Source organism: Ictidomys tridecemlineatus, chromosome 15 (genome assembly GCF_052094955.1).
Source record: "Ictidomys tridecemlineatus isolate mIctTri1 chromosome 15, mIctTri1.hap1, whole genome shotgun sequence".
In the NCBI taxonomy this organism is placed as follows: Eukaryota; Metazoa; Chordata; class Mammalia; order Rodentia; family Sciuridae; genus Ictidomys; species Ictidomys tridecemlineatus.
The window spans coordinates 32482873-32499699 of record NC_135491.1 but is presented as its reverse complement, the minus strand read 5'-3'; the positions used below and the strand labels follow the sequence as shown (position 1 = coordinate 32499699).

The 16827-nt window shown below is 39.0% G+C and overlaps 1 protein-coding gene across 3 annotated transcripts in view; it reads left to right on the top strand.

The window, feature by feature from the left end:
* The window catches only part of Rpgrip1l (RPGRIP1 like), a 102408-nt gene extending 89359 nt beyond the window's left edge, over window positions 1–13049 (top strand). For 2 of the 3 annotated variants that reach the window (XM_021721315.3, XM_021721318.3), the window contains exons 24-26: window positions 2164–2248; window positions 7328–7461; window positions 10093–13049. In XM_021721315.3, coding sequence (XP_021576990.2) covers window positions 2164–2248; window positions 7328–7461; window positions 10093–10241 — 368 coding nt within the window. In that variant the 3' untranslated portion in view covers window positions 10242–13049. The remainder of the gene's footprint in view (window positions 1–2163; window positions 2249–7327; window positions 7462–10092) is intronic. The other variant, XM_078032321.1, reaches the window with a different exon arrangement.
* The last annotated feature ends 3778 nt before the right edge of the window (window positions 13050–16827 follow it).

Genomic DNA, 16827 nt, shown 5'->3' with positions numbered 1-16827 from the left:
TATTTTTTTTAGAGACAAGGTCTCTCAGAGTTGCTTAGCACCTCACTTTTGCTGAGGCTGGCTTTGAACTGGTGATCCTCCTGCCTCAGCCCCCTGGGAATACAGGGGTGTTCCACTGAGCCCGGTTTACTCAGTCTTAAAAAGAAATAAATTTGATATATGCTACAGCATTAATGCTAAGTGAAATAGCCAGATACAAAAGATAAATACTATATGATTCCAATTAATGGAAATACCAATATTAGTCAAATTCATTAAAAAGGAAAGGAGTGGTTGTTGGTGACTAGGAGAGAGAGGAATGAGAAATTGTTGTTTAATAGGTACAGAGTTCCCAGTTTGAGATGATGAAAAAATTCTGGAGCTGAATTGTGGTTGGGGATGGTTGCAGCTAGAAGGTAAATGTAACTCATGCTACTGAATTGAGCATTTTAAAATGGTTAATGTTAAATATATTTTACCACAATTTTTTTTAAGTTTTAAGCCATTGAAATTCATAAAAAATGTCTAGGTTTGATTGAAAGACCTTTTATTTATGGTGGATGTTGATACTCAGTCTTTTTTCACCCTTTTTAATCACTGTGATTGCCCTTGTCTTCAAATGATATAAACTAGTATGACATAAAAGCCTTGTAACTCTGAAGTAAAAAAGGATATCACATACTACTTCTTGAAATAGTGATCAACAGCAAAAACTAACAAACAAAAAATCCCATTTGAAAAAAAAAAAAAGTTGCTATTTAGCAAGGTCTACCAGCATCTTGTAAAAATGAAATACCTCCCAGCATTAGTGAAACTCGTCTGTTAATAAGACTTTTTGGCCTTGATAAGTAAAACAAAATTCTCTGAACTTTTGTCTTTATTGATTTCTATTAATCCCAGTGAACTATAAAAAACTATAAAAAATGTGACTATATGGTCACATTTACTGATATGATGTCATGCCAAAACCAATGCGCCAGGACTCACTGTTTGGCCTTTGTTCTCCAGATTTGGTTACTAACCTGTGTGTCAGTGATTCTCCTTTCTCTTAAACCACTCACCCACCCCTACACAGACGTCTTTATGTCTCCCACTCCACGTTCCTACCTTGGTACTGGACACATCTTCAGCCCTCAGTTAGTATTTGCTCAACTGAGCCAATTAAAATAGTTGATATTATCATAATTTGGAATGGAATTGAAATTGTCCGGGGATACACTTCCAATATGGAATTTGTTTGTTCCTGGCAGAGCCTGAGGAAAACTGGCTTTAGAATTGTCATAGTATCTTTCACCCTATGTGCACTTTTGATCAGGGATAATCTCTAAATTGAGATCTGGTCATGGGGGAGCCTTTACATCCAACTTGGCAGCTGAAAAAGAAATGTCTTCAGAAGCTAAGCACGGCTGAAAGTCTGCCTGGCTGAGAAAAAATAATCGGTGAAAATTGGAGTTCACACTCTACAATGCCACTTCCCAAAGTGCAGAGCTTGCCTGCAATGTCAAGTGCTTACCGCCTCCTTCCTGGTGGACTTTAGATCAGTGATCTAATCTCACTTGCAGCTAAGTGGAACCTGGCCACCTTCCTGAATGCCAGCATGTACCTTAAAAACCAAAGACAACTTGGCACCCTAAAAAGCCTCTCCCCTTCCTCCACTCTTCTCTCCTGTACTCTCCACCCACACACCAGCACACGTCAGCCGTGGGTTTCCTCAGCCCGGTACACTAGATGCCTCTTTTATTGCATGTTGTGGCAGGAGAGGAGGATTAAATTACTGAGGCTGTCAGAAAGGACAAGCACTCTGCCATACATTATCATTATCACTCGCTTCTTGGGTGAAAGAAAATGCAGTAAATCCCTCAAATACAAAGCAATAAAGACCGCTGGCTTTTACTGTCATGACTGCCAGTGCCATTAACAGGCAGTGACAGTGATGTGGCACTCTTAGATGTTGCTTGTATCTTTTCTGACAGTGTGCACATAAACCTGCCAGTGACATGACATCAGATCACATGACTATTCAGACTTGATTCTGGTTTCTGGAGCTGTTTTCTTTTCCCAGGCATACAAGCAAGGTGGCATAACTTGTGTCTTTAAAAACAGGTATTTATAAAAATACAGAATGTCCTAATGTAGCATATTCCTGAGTGACTTCTTCTTGTGCATTTTTTTTCTTTTGATTAGTGATCTACGTGGATGAGGAAAACAACCAAGCAAAGAGAGACATCTTAAAAGCTATACTACAAAACCAAGAAATGCCTAATAGAAGGTATATTTAAGAAGTTTGAATTATCTTATGTTTTATATAAAGTAGATCTCTTTAGCATGATGTGGCTTAAAAAAGGGAAGGAGGCAAAGATGAGGAATCAGAACATATGGGTTCTCTGACTCACTCTGTGTGCTTGAGTGGAGTTCATGACTTCTCTGGGTCTCTTATCTCCCTGGGTCTCTTATCTCCAGTGGCCCTGCCTATCAGACAGACTGACCAACTGTGGGGATGCCAAGTGCTTTGAAGACCAGAACGCTGTGTAGTGTGTAGAAAGTATCACGTTGCCGTTCAAGTGTAACTGTAAAGGACTCAACGGGTTGAAGGAAACACCACAGGCTGGGGTTTGAATTTCTATTCCATCACCTACTTGCTGTCTGACCTTGGACAAATTACTCAGCTCTTAATTCTCTTCATCTGTAAAATGGAGATGATGATGATGCTGTCTAGGGTTGCTATGAGGACTAGATGAGATGTGTGTAACACGGATAGAACAGCACCTGACACACAGTATACAGTGAATGTCCACTGCCTTCATTGTTAAGCAGTAGCATTTTGAACAGCTCATCAGCTTTTCAGACTGACTTGAATCTTACTATCGTATTTAATAATTCATATTATTTTCCAGATGCCTTTTTTTATTTGAATAGAACACTTTGCAAATCTGGTTAGTAGAGTAAATAAATCCTTTTCATAAGGAAAAGGCTGATCTTAAGAAGTTAATATTTTCTGGGTGAGCTCTATCCATGTCAACCCCTGAGCTGTTTCACCAGTGTTTTTCTGGCTCCTATCCCTTGGCCTGGGTAGACCCTTTATCAGTCCATTCTCCTCTTTTCCTTGCCTTTGTGACCCCGAGATTCCATAGCCTCAAAAATGATGCTCATTTGAGAAAGAGAAAGTGAATGTTAAAGATGCTATTTTCGGGGGCTGGGGTTGTGGCTCAGTGGTAGCGCACTTGCCTGGCATGCGTGCGGCCCGAGTTCGATCCTCAGCACCACATATAAATAAATAAAATAAAGGTCCATTGAATTAAAAAAAAAACCTTAAAACAAAAAACAACCCTATGTTCTTCAAAAGAGCTTCCAATCTAGTATTTTCTCTTCTGTTTCAAGAAGACAGACTGGAATTCTTAGCTCTCGGGATCTAAGAGTACCTTTCTCTTTGGCTTCTTGAAATACGAGGTTCCACTTTGTCCAGGATTCTAATCACTCTAGTTTGACTTGTCTAATTCCCATTTTTCAGCTTTTTTCAATACCCCCCATAAACCCCCAGTCTCCCAGAAGTATCCCGGCAGGTCACCAACCTCACTTTGCTCTCCCCCAGGTCCACAAGGCAGCTAAGCCAACAAGCCCAGCCATCACTGATAGGGTTGAGCTCTGTCCCCATGTGCCAATCCTGGACCAGGCTTAGTAGTCTCTTTAGTCCCTTGTCTTCTCTGTGTCCTTATTGTTTCTGGAATGATAGAGCATGTTGTAAGTGACACTACTCCTTAAGGGAAAATGACTTTGTTTCTTCAAACATGTGGGAGGTTTTTGATTATTTTTAAAAGGAAGATACTTTCCTTTCAAACCTGCCTTTGCTCAGAAGACCCACTTGTTTATACCATAATAGGTAAAAAGAAAAAAGTCAATAGTAACTGTGATGATGCCCCCTGCTTCTCTAAGAAATGTCCAAACACCTCGCCACAGAGACATAAGCATTTGTGTTCTTTTTTAGCAAAACTGAGAGAGGTGTCACAGGTGCCAAGGGACTGATCCTGAGCTCACAACTATTGAGTGAGCACTTGGAGTGCTGACCTTCCTGGGAGGGGATGGCCTCTACCCTCCTAAGGAAAATAAGAGTGACATTTAGTTTTTCCAGGGCCAAAGCCCATTATTGTTCCAGTGCATGTTCTCAACTTTTCTAAGTACTCAGAGGTCATGTTACTTCACATTACTTCAAGTAGCTCCAGGTTTATGGCAGCTCACTCCCTCCGACTGCAGCCCTGGTCCAAACTGGTGGTAACTTACAAAGCCACAGTAAGAGAAGTCTTCCAGTCCTCCTAGACATGTCTAAACTTCGAGACATTGCACAAATTGTTTATAGCACCTTTCACACTGCCCTGCACTATAATTGGAATTTGCAAGTGGCACCTTGAAAGAGAGGTAACATATGGAGATGGGACTTGAGAATGATTTACTTGAACTTATTGGTTTGACACTGACTCAGTACTTTTAGTTTTAGTTTTTCTCTGTAGCAGTATTTTATTGAGCAGATCCACCACTGAGGAAGACAGGCTATGATAACAAGTAAACAAGTAAACCAAGTACTTATTGTGACAATCAGTAACAGAAAATTTTAAAAATTAAATGCTAAGAGAAAATGACAGTGATGGCAAATCCAAAGAGGTGACATTTAAGATGATTTAGGAGGGTGAGAGGCCCCAGTTACTGCACAAGAGCCCAGGAAGGACCATCCCAGGCCAAGGGGATTCCAGGCAGGAAGTAACATGCAGTGGGCATCCTAGGACCAGGAGGACAGTTAGCAAGGCTGTTCTCTGTCAAGAGAGTCCCAGGAGGGAAAGGAGGAGCAGCTGGGGAGCACGATGCGCTCACCTCCACTGGGGACTGCCATCTGCTCCACTTATGTGCACAGCCAGGTCCTCAGCCTGGGAGCCTCTTGGGGACGCAGAACAGGTCTTGCCTCTTTGTTCTGACAGAGCAGAGGTAAGATGTAAGGTGTCTGTGTGCACATAGTGTGGCCAAACTGTTTTTACCTTTAAGATTGTTCCAGTGAACTTTCCTCCTTTTTGAGCTTAACTTTACAGTTTAACAATTTTATTTTTGCTATCTTATTTTGCTCTCTATATAAAGGCAGAAATGTTTCATTTTTACACTTCTAGCCCTTTCTCTAGAATTGGGAACATTTTCTTTTTTCTCATTTTCTCTCAGATTTCTCTATTTTCTGTTCAACGGAGGTAATAGCCTGCATTTGTAAAGTGGTGTAGATATAATTCTTAAATGTGAGGTTAAAATTTATCAGATATAAAGATACATGAAATAACCAGCCATGGTGGCGCATGATTGTTATCTCAGAGACTGAGGAGGTTGACCAGCCTCAGCAACTTGGACCCTAAGCAATTTAACAAGACCCTGACTCAAAAATTAAAAGGATGATGGATGTGGCTATAGTAAAACAACCCTGGTTTAAAATTCTTAATACCAAAAAATAAGGAAATAAAATTTTTGTTAAAGATACTTAAAATACATGAAAACAGCACAACATTCCTGCAATCTTGGTAGCCTCTGTCTCTGCATAAGTTTGTGTTGTAAAATCTGTATCAGTTGTCATTTCTAATTCCTTGCCTTCCAGTCACGTTCATTTTAGGACAAATTCTGTGATCTTCAGTCATTGTGTTTAAATGAGTGATATAGCCAATGTATAATTTGGAAATCTGACTAACTTTTTAATTTAAACAAGCTTTTCTCATGCCAACTCCTTTCTCTTCCCTACAAATATAGAAGCTAAAGCTGCTCTGCTAGATTTTAAATAGGAATAATAAAAGAACAAACATTTATCCAGTGTTTACTATGTTTCAGTCACAGTTTACTCATATTTTCTCATCTATCCTCCAAGAACCCTACAAAATAGGTATAATTATCCCCATTACACAACTTAAGAAACTGAAATCAGAGATTAAATAATTTGTCCAAAGTCACACAGTAGAAAAGCAGGAATGTGAACCAAGAATGGGTGCCCTAAACCATGCCATCTTATTAATCCCTCTATTTTATATATTATATAAAATATACATTTTACCCACTTGGAAAGCCTGGGTCTGTACTCTTCATAGTCATTGTGTGAATAAGTGTTAACTTTGATTGTGACTTAGGGATTTCTATTTTCTAATCAAAACATTGCTAGCTAAAAACAGGAACTTCATAAAGGAATGAAAAGCTGAATGTTTATCTTCGGGAAATTGGTTAAAAATATTGTCATGTTTACCTATAAGCATTTGGAAAGGATTTTATTTGTATTTTTCAAGGCATGATTTCTCAGAGACTTGGATTTTTATGTTTCTTGTTTTGTTTCTGATTTGGGATAGATACATTTCGAAAGTTTAAGATGGTAAAGTTTACAAGCATCCGTGGTTTAAGCTATGCTGCCAAGACATATCAAAAGAGTACTTAACTGTAAATTCCTGTCATTTGGTCAATCCAAGTGTGTTTGGCCTCAACACAAGCCACTAATTCAAATCAGTTCCATCAGAACCCTACAATTATGTGTCTAAAAGTAAAATAAAACTTGGATTCTATGATGGTAAGTCAAGAGATTGCTAAGTAATACAAACATTTGATATAGCTGTTGGGCAGAGCTACAACATTTATCTAACATGGTTCAGAATGTTGCCCAGGGAGCATGATCCCTACATTTTGTAGAACACACACAATTGGTTAAATTACTTAGTACCAACTCCAGAGGTTGTGTATTGCTAAAGAAAATGGGACATTTTTTTTTTTCTGTAGAAAATGCTGATCATGTAACCTCATGGTCTTTATTCACTTCATCCTTTTAGTCTTAAAAGTTAAGATAGCAAAACATTATCAGACCCAGGCACAGTGGCACATGCCTGTAAGCAACTCAGGAAGCTGAGGCATAAAGATTGTAAATTATGAAGCCAGACTCAGCAATTTAATGAGGCCCTAAGCAAGACCCTGTCTCAAACTTTTTTTAAAAGGGGTAGGGGTAGGGGGTGGGAATATGTAGCTCAGTGATAAAGCACCCTGGGTTCAATACCCTGTACCAAAATATATACACACATATATATGATTAGACGTTGCAGAATAGACCAAACATCCCGTCTTTCTCTTTGTCTTAGATTCTAGAGATAAATGCCATTTAGTGCTTAGAAAGTGGATTAACGTTCAGTTGAAGGTTAGGTATACTATAACAATTCTAATAGTTCATTTAAGAACTTAACTAACCTGCTGTAACTTTCTTTTATGGAGATCATTGGAAATGTCTGGATTTCATACCTAGTGGCAGTTTTGTTTCTTAGAGACTTCTCACTTGGTGGTGATTTTCTCTGTCCTCTGTCCTCAGTGTTCGTTTCACCGTTGTCACCGACCCCCCAGAGGATGAGCAGGATCTGGAGTGTGAGGACATCGGCGTTGCTCATGTTGACCTCGCTGACATGTTTCAGAAAGGGAGAGACATCATTGAGCAAAATATCGATGGTATGAGTGGAAGTATTGCTCAGTTTGCACAACCAACAACTGCTAAAGTCCAAACTCTTTATTAAAACCTCTGTGCTGGCTACAAGGGAGCTGAGTCACATCAACTGAGTCCTTTGCAACTCCAACTAATGTCCCCCTATATCCCTCCCCTTGCCCTCGCCCTCTGCTTTCCTTTAAACTGATAGAAATTTTAAAATAATTATTACACAAGGAAGTATTCATTTTTTTAGTATGGGGTGAGAAGGTGAAAAAAGTTGAGTTTTGTTGTTGCTGCTGACATTGTTCATGGAAGTCTCATGTCAGCTATGGCACTTCAGCCTTAAGAGTGATTAAGGTAGTCTCTTTCTCAAGTTTTCTCTGTAATTCAATGTTACAGCCCAGTGATTTAGTCCCTCTAGCAACCAAATAGGTTTGCTCACTCATTCCCCACCAGGATTCAACAGAAGTAGGGGCTTCCTGACAAAATCTGCTCTCTCAAGTTGTCATTTCACCAGGTATGACACCCAACAGTGCTTCATTCCTACCTTCTCTTCCTATATGACATACTGACAACATGCTGGAAGAATTGTACTTTATGAATCAGACTTTTACGAAGAGACTAGAGATGTAGCTCACTGATAGAGTGCTACCAGTGGTTAGAGCCCCAGCAATGCAATTTTTAAAAATAAATAAATAAGTAGTTAACAGACTTTTGACAGTCATAGTCAGAGAAGGCCTGAGCTATTTACAATAAATGGAGAAATTCCCAAAAAATAAAAATAAAAAGTAAAGATTGATTCCAATCTCATTTGTTAAGTTAGAACTGTCTCTGAAAAGATGTCCCTAGCTTGTTTACTTCCTGGCTCATGCATTCAGCATACACTTAATTGAGCACCTCTTAAGTGCCATGCATTGGTTCCTACATGGAGCTGCTTGTCCTGGATATGTGTCAAGTGCTCAAAAGTTAGAATTTATCCAAATAACTAACCAAATTCACCAAATAACAAGATTGGAAGACTGTTCTGGGAAATCCCTCCAAAGTATACATTGCTAACCTTTGGCAGTTGCTCATAACTTTGGCACTGAAGAGAAAGAGGAGAGGAATAAAATATTTATCCCAATCCCATTAAGGATTCACAGGATCAAGGGAGTCAGACAAAAGTGACTAAAACTATCTCTGCTTTATATTCTTGATCTCTGTTTTTCCAATCGATTCTGTTTAGCAACCCACCTTCTCTTCCTGTGAGACAAGTGACAAAAATGGACTGACACAGTGATTGTTATGACCACATTTTGGGAACAAGCCGAAAGATTGGGTACTGGGTCAGGTCAGGATCTTAATGCCTTGTCATCTGTCACTTAGAAGTGAGCAGTCCCAAAGGAGAGGTGAAAACTCGGGAGAGTGAGCTGGGACCATTTGTGCCACTGTGCTCCCAGCTGCTCTTTCTCTACCTAAGCCCTCGTGTACCAAGTTTAGCTTGAAGGCCTCCTTACAGATTTTCTTAAAATTAAAATACACTCAGAGCTAAATGCAGTGGCACAGCCTGAGGACCCAGCTATAAGGAGGCTGGGGCAGGAGAATGACTTGAATCCAGGAGTTCAAGGCCAGCCTGGGCAGCATAGCAAAATCCCATCTCTTAAAACAAGCTCACACGCGTGTGAACACACACATACACACACACACACACACACACACACACACACACACACATCGGGCACAGGAGTACACGTCTATAATCCCAGCTACCTGAGAGGCTGAGGCAGGAGGATCACAAATTCAAAACCAGTCTGGGCAACTTAGTGAGATGTTATCTCAAAATAAAAAGGGTTGGGATGTAGCTTAATAGAACCCTGTTGGGTTTGATTCCAAATACTGCAGAAACACACGTACAAGCAGTTATTAAAGTTCAAGGAATATAAACAGGAAGTACAAAGACTCATAAGTGTTGTGAAACTTACAAAGTCTAGGATTCTGACCTTGGACTACTAGGTCATTGTCCACAGAGTGTTGAATCAGCATCCTACAGGGTCAAGCTTAGAGAAGTCCAGTGGCCTACTTTTGGGCACCACTCAAAGCAGTGGTCCCTCTGCTGAGAAAAGCCAGTATACATTCAAAAAGTTCCTGGGCCTTTGGAGCCATTCCATGGACTTAAGATTGCTGGGCCTACCGATTTGACTTTTCCTAAATTCATGTAGAATATACTTTAAATGAAATGTTTTCTTTGGAAAGGTAAATAACCAGTTCAAATCACAATCATGTGACCTCTTTACAGTGGTTTGCATTCTGAAATTTGTTATTATACTGGACATTAAAACAGATCTACTTTGTCATCATATTTTAGTTCTTTTTAGACCTTTCATTTCTTACTAGCTTAGAAATTTCGATTCTGTGTGGGAATCGTCCAGAAGCTTTTTCACTAGGTGAACTTTAGGGTTAGATCATTAGTTTGAGCTCCACAAACAGTATGTACATGCAACATATCTAAATTGCACATCTTCAAAGAGAAGCTTTATGTTTTAGATTTCTGAGATGCCAGTGAATTTTAGGCTTTTACAAGAGCTCTTTTCATCTTCTCAACTACTGTTTCAGCTACTTCTCTCAAGAAACATCTGATGAATGACACTAACACTTTTCTGCTCTTTTCTCCCTAGTTTTTGATGCACGAGCAGATGGTGTAGGTATTGGCAAGCTCAAGGTAACAGTTGAAGCTCTCCATGCCCTACAGTCTGTCTACGAGCAATGCAAAGGACTAGGAGTCTTAAAAGGACCTACTCCAGAGGCATCTCCTACTTCTGAGTAAATGCTCACTTGAAGTTTCTGGATGAGATTGTGTGTAATTACTCTGGTTTGTATAATCTATAATTCATGGGGAGCAGGGAAGCAGGAATCCTGGGTTTGAAATGTTCAAGTTTTGTATAGTTTTTCATTTGTTTATTTTGCTATTCCCTCTTTCCCCTGACTGCTGCCCCTCAGGACTTCAGTCCTCCACAATGGGCAGCACCTTCTCAATAATTTATACCTCATGATAGCATGAGAAAGCCTATTTGCATTTTCAACATTTTCTTATGAAGAACTGAAATGCAATTCCCATTTTTATTTTTAATAAGCAAAAACATAAATCTTAGAAAACCTATGAAAGAGAAGATACTTTTATGTTATCCCTAATCGTCCCACTAAATGGAATGCTTATGATTAGCCTCATTAAGAGTTTTATACTGTGAAGATTTTATTAGAAGCAATATATGAAAATTACTTGGATTAATGTGTTAATCTTTCTCTTTAAAATGCTAATATCCATTTTATGCACATTAAAGCTCAGTATGCATTTTCTTTGATGCATGCAGTTTCTATCAATTAAATATAAAGAAGGAGACTTGGCACTAACTTACTAAATTACTGCAAGTTTTTTGTTTTTCTTTCTTAAAAATTATAGTTCTTCCTATTTGTATTATTTTCATGTATTCGTATTGGGTGATAGGGGACCCAGGGATGTATGTGTATAAAGAAAAATGATGGATAGATGGATGTGAAATTTACACTTTGAAAACTTAGCTCATGACATAGAAATTATTTAAAGTGTGACTCAAATTCCGATATGCTTAGTTAGACCTGAAAGGAGTATCTTTTTATCATTTTTTAAATTTACATCAAGCTTAGACAATGCTGGGGTGTATCTGGATAACCAGATCCTCAAAAAGCAGCTCAGAAAGTTAATTTTCTAGCTTTTACCCAATCTCACTGAAGGATTTAATTGATATTTTTAATGGAGCTGTGAATCAATGCTGCAAAGGAATTGTCTCTAGAGGTCTAGGATATAATGCATTTCATTTTTTAATTTACTTTTTTATTTGTCATTTTCTTCAAAGGATTTTTATAGGCTGTGGGTTTTCACTGTTTGCAAACAGGCTATGTTCCTTCTTAAGCATATGTAAAGTATTCAGGGAGATAAGTAATTTATTAAAATCTACCTAATTTGCCGTGATATATTAAATCTCTGCTTCAGTGATCACAGACCATTTCATTTAGAGAATTAGGCATTCCCTCTTTGTGTGATTAAAGCTCTGGAAAATGAGTTCTTTGCTCCTATTTGTGAACATTCAAAGCCTGCTAATGGCAAGAAGATGGAATAGATTATGAGACAATTCATTACAGTTCAACAGGAAAAAAAAAGCAGCTATAATGCAAAAATGCAAGTATGAATATCTGCATATAGTTTGAACCATCTGTGCTCTAATGGCTTCAATAATGACTCTGGTCTTTAGGAGGCTTTGAAATGACATCCGTACAATATTAATTTGTTGATGTACATTGCGGGACCAGTAGAGTATGATCTGACCACAGAAATCTATAAATTCTGTCTCTACCATTGAGCCTCCCTGTCCTGGGGCCTGCCATCTCCAAGGAGAAGCTTGTTCTCATCAAACTCTGCAAATCTTCCTAACAGCTCATTCCTCTGGAACCTTCTAGAGACCACAAACATCTGCAGACAAAACCTCTCCAATCCTAGTAAACAACCACATGTTTGTTGTCACTTCAGCTGGCTCTGAGCTCATCTTTTTGGCCTCTCTTTCTAGCTTTCTTTGGCTTTATGCAGTTACAGTGTCATTAAGGCCCATAATATTCCCTCCAGTAATTTAAAACAGCCAGATTATACCCTGGGATTAACTGAGTGGTTTTTGAGACATTTATTGTGGTATTCTCCCAGGAGGTTTGTATTATTGTTTTAAAATGTTACATCCCAAACTAAATACCCTTTCTATAGGGAAAAGAACTGGATTGCACTGACTTCTTAGGATCTTCAAGTAAAGAGGGGAAGTTTTTATTAGGAAACTTCTGAGAGCTATTCATCGGTACAGAATGTATGTCTCAGATAAGATTAGAGAATTAGCCATGTTTCTGTTGTGTTCATGTATACTAGAATATAATATCAAAGACTTCTCTTCTGGTTTTAAAATACTCAGCTTCAATTCTTGCACACTTTCACAACATTCATTTTCACACACAATGGCTGCTGACACATTTCAAAGTGTGTCAGTAGTATTGAGTGCTATCATATATGGAAGTCCCTTGGGATATTTTTGTGTTTGTCTTGTGTTAACCAGAGTTCATTGAAAAGTTCATACTTTTTGGGTTCACAAATGATGGTTTTCTCTCAGTGAGCCAAGCATGATCCATTAAGTGTGACTAGAGTGAGGGGCTGTCAGGAACGGCCTTGCCACACAGACACTCCAGTTCAAGGTGAGGCTTGGATGAACTTAACAGCTTTTAGTGTAACTACGCAGTACACTCAGCACTTTTTTGGGCGGTAATGCTTTTAGTTTGGAAATATAAATAGAGATGTGATGTGGTATGTGGGAGAGTGTATTTTACATGTTTTTTTGCCTACTGTAGTAGAAATGTCAAATTCCCAGCCACTGTCATGAGAAGCAGTTGACAAAAATAAGTCTTATGGTTTACAGTGTGGTTTACGTAGAGAACATTTCTCTTCACTCTCAGTTTCAACATGTTTTCTAAATTATCATGGTTTGTTGCCGTTTAACTTAAATTAGTTTTTTTAAAGAATAAATAGAGAATATGTTTAATCAAATAAAGAAAGGCCACATTGAAATTCTGCTGTTCCTGCCATTCATTTGTTACCACAAAACACAAATAATTTCTATGTGTTATGAAGAAGTGTGGGCTGAGAAGTGCTCATGTGACTGGGGAGGTTCTGCGTGCACCCATGTTCCCACAACAGAACATAAATTATTTTAGTAATCTAACATCAAGAGCTGTGACAATGAAAACCAGTTCTTACACATGTTCTAACAAGAATCTGATTAACATTTTTGTGGATATGGAAAATAACTTTTTTTTTAGTCAAACTGGCACTATTGCTGAATTTAGAATGCTTTCCTTATGTACTAAATAGCAAAATGTGAATCATGTCTGTGAACAAATATGAGAATAAAATGTCATCTTTGTGTAATACAAAACAACTGAGGGAGAGCTTTGGGGATATAAAATTATTGAATGATTGACAATATCAGGATGATAATTCATCCCCAACGATGAAAGTACATTTTTATAAGTCACTCATGCCTGAAGGCCTCTGACTACCTTAACAAAGAAAAACTAAACCCATGATTTATTAGAGATTGGGCAACATGCCTAATTAAATCCATGAATGGGAGCAGACGCAGCTTTATATCCTCTTTGTTCAGAACAAAAATAACTTCCAGGTCAACCAGAAAGCTAAAAAAATATCAAAGCAATAGAAGCAAGTGTTTTAAAAACTAAAAATATAGAAGTAGAAAACACCTCCTCATCCTAATCTTTATTATCTTGCAAGATAGAATTTTCACTTCCATTTCAAAGTGGCACCAGTGGAGTCCACCTTATAGTCTAACCTCCTGCAAAAGTGGGCCCATGTTACAGGTATAGGTGGTTTTTGTCCTTGCCCCTTCGTTTTCTACGTGACATTCACTAATACAGTAAGTCGTGTTTCTCTTAGGCCTTCTCAAGCGAACTCTGGTACTTTTACACCACGACCTCTTTTCTGAGGTGAATGCCTCCTGCTCTTTCCCCCTTCTCACTCTGTAGAGATTCCTTTTCTCATCCTCTAACAGTGTCACCTCTGTCTTCACTGAACACTATTTTTTTTCTCTCTCTCTTTTTTTTTAAGTGGTACTAGGGATTGGAACCCATGGGAGCTTTACCACTGAGCTACATACATTCCTAGCTCTTTTTATTTTTTGAGACAGAGTCTCATTAAGTTGTTGGGGATTGAACCCAGGTGTGCTTTACCACTGAGCTGCACCTCCAGGCCTTTTAATTGTTATTTTGAGACAGGTTTGCACTAAGTTGTTTAGGGCATTGCTAAGTTGCTGAGGCTGACCTCAAACCTGAGATTCTTCCGCCTCAGCCTCCTAGGTCACTAGCATTACAGGTGTGCACCACCACACTAACCACGTTTTCTTTTTTGAGAAAATCAGCAGCTTGGGCTGGGGATATAGCTCAGTTGGTAGAGTACTTGCCTTGCATGCACAAGGCCCTGGGTTCAGTCCCCAGCACCACCAAAAAAAAAAAAGAATCAGCATCTTGATTTTCATATTTCTGTCATCTAAATTCCTCCTTCCATCTGCCTAGCTTCCTGCGCGTATTTTTCAAGGTCATCAAAGCACATTTTTTTTCCCTTCCTCTTTCCTATTTCTTCTCTCGGAGCTACAACTATTTATTTAGATACATGCATCTGTGAAGGCTCCAGCAGCTTTCTTTGTGTGAAAACTTGTTTGGTTTTTGGTTGTAGGTGTTTTTTGTTTGCTTTTTGAGATGTTGCCCAGGCTGGCCTCACCCCGTACCCCCATGCTCAGCCTCCCGAGTGAGTGGCTGGCACTGCAGAGGCGCCCAGCTCAGGCAGGGTTAATGCCTTCACTTAACATGGCAGGGGCACACTGCGTCAATGGTTCTGAACCTGAAGGCTAATTTTAATTAATGCTAAACATGCAGGCTGATTTTTGTATCTTTTCTTCTTGTATCTGTTTTCAAGTCATGGAGACAAAACTCAGAAGGCTCTCAGGAACCACCGGCAAGAAGAAGAAGGTTTTTAAAATTTTAAGAAAATGTTAAAATCAAACTTTCTTTGGTACCAATATGTTTTGCTATAGTTACATATTAACTGATAAGTTTTAGGAAAAAAACTTAAAGAGACTATGCATACAATCTAGAAGCTGGGAAGTCTTTTCCAAAGAGAAGAAAAACAGGCTGTAAAACACAAAATAGACAAGACATATTGGATATGTAAACGTGAAGACAGTGTGACAGTTTTCTTTCACGACTATTCGAATTCAAGGTAGAAATCAAAGGACATTTGTACTATTCAGGGGAACAACAAGTCAAAGATATGTGGTTTTTTTTAAGATATGTGTTCTTAAACATGCACACCTAGTCTCAAAATACATGCATCAACAACTTAAAGAATTGTGGGAAAATATTAAGGCTGCATCAATTTTAATAGTGGGCTTTAACTTGCAGAGAATAAAAGATCAAAAACTTAGAAAAAAAGATTTGCTTAGCAGGATTACTAAATTCAAATGCATAGAGAATACCCATGGAACATTCAAAGAGAAATAAGAGAAATCGACTGTGTTCTCAACCACAAAGGAAGTCTCGATTTCCAAAGAACTAAAATCTTAGATGATATTTCTCCAAGCAAAATGCAATGAAATGAGAAATCAGTAGCAAAGGGATAGCCAAAACAGCCCTTCCTGAAAGTTAAAAATATGTTAATGTTAGATTGACAAGAAAAATCATATGTATTTATGGATAGATTATTATTATTCTGAGTTCTAATAGGACAAGGAGTTAATCCACTCCTAGAACAGAAAATTCTGCAAATTTCACTTGATGAAATAAATTAACCTCAGCTCAGAAGCCCACAGCAGAGGGTTGAACCTAAGAGAAGAGACTACCACAGGATCCTAATGGTGGCAGAACATACGTGATACCAGTGAAGATTCCCCAAGAAGGAGAAGGACCGCTGTCAAGAGCTGGTCTGAATTCAGGTGCTGTAATTTGGATATGGAATGTCCCCCGAAGATTCATGTGTTAAAGGCTTGGTCACCAGCTGTGGTGCTGTTGGGAGGTGGAGGAACCCTTAGGAGGTGGCCCTAGTGGAAGGAAGCTTGGTCCGTGGGGCTGTGCCCTTGTCCCCAGCTCCGACCTCTTTTTCTCTGCTTCCTGGCCACCGTCAGGTGAAGAGCCAAGCTCGCCACAAGCTCATGCCACAGTGGTCAGCCTCACCACAGCCCCAACCTGACAGGGCCACGCAACCATGGACTGAACTCTCATCAGAGACTATGAGCCAGAATAAATCTTTTCTCCTTTCAAGTTGTTTACGTCAGTATTTTGTCACAGCAACAGAAAGCTAAGATACCTGGTAAGTCAGAGCATTGGCTCCTGGAGAAGTAAAAGGAATCAGCTTGAAGTACCTTGGACTTGACGTGGCAGCTTTGGAAAGGCATTTCTGGAAGAGAACCCGATGACTTAAAAGGGGAGAGAGATTCCCGTGGAGTCATGGAAGTGAAATGAAAGACGGAACCAGCTGAAACCTCGGCTCCCAGTGAAACAAGAGAGTATGATTGAATGGTGTCAGTATCCTGGTACCGAATCAATAAGAAACATTTATTAAAGAAACTGCACTTTGCTGTAGCAACAGAAGAGGACACTGTTGAGCTGAGAAACCTGTAAGCCATCCGAGCCCTTCCCTGACCATTCAGTTTTGTCCTGGCTGGTCCAGGAATATCCAAAATAAATAGTCTTAATAGAGAAGGGAATCCTGCATGATTTACCATAAGAAAACAAATGAGGATCAAAACTTTTCACAGTTGTCAGTTGTACTTCAGTGA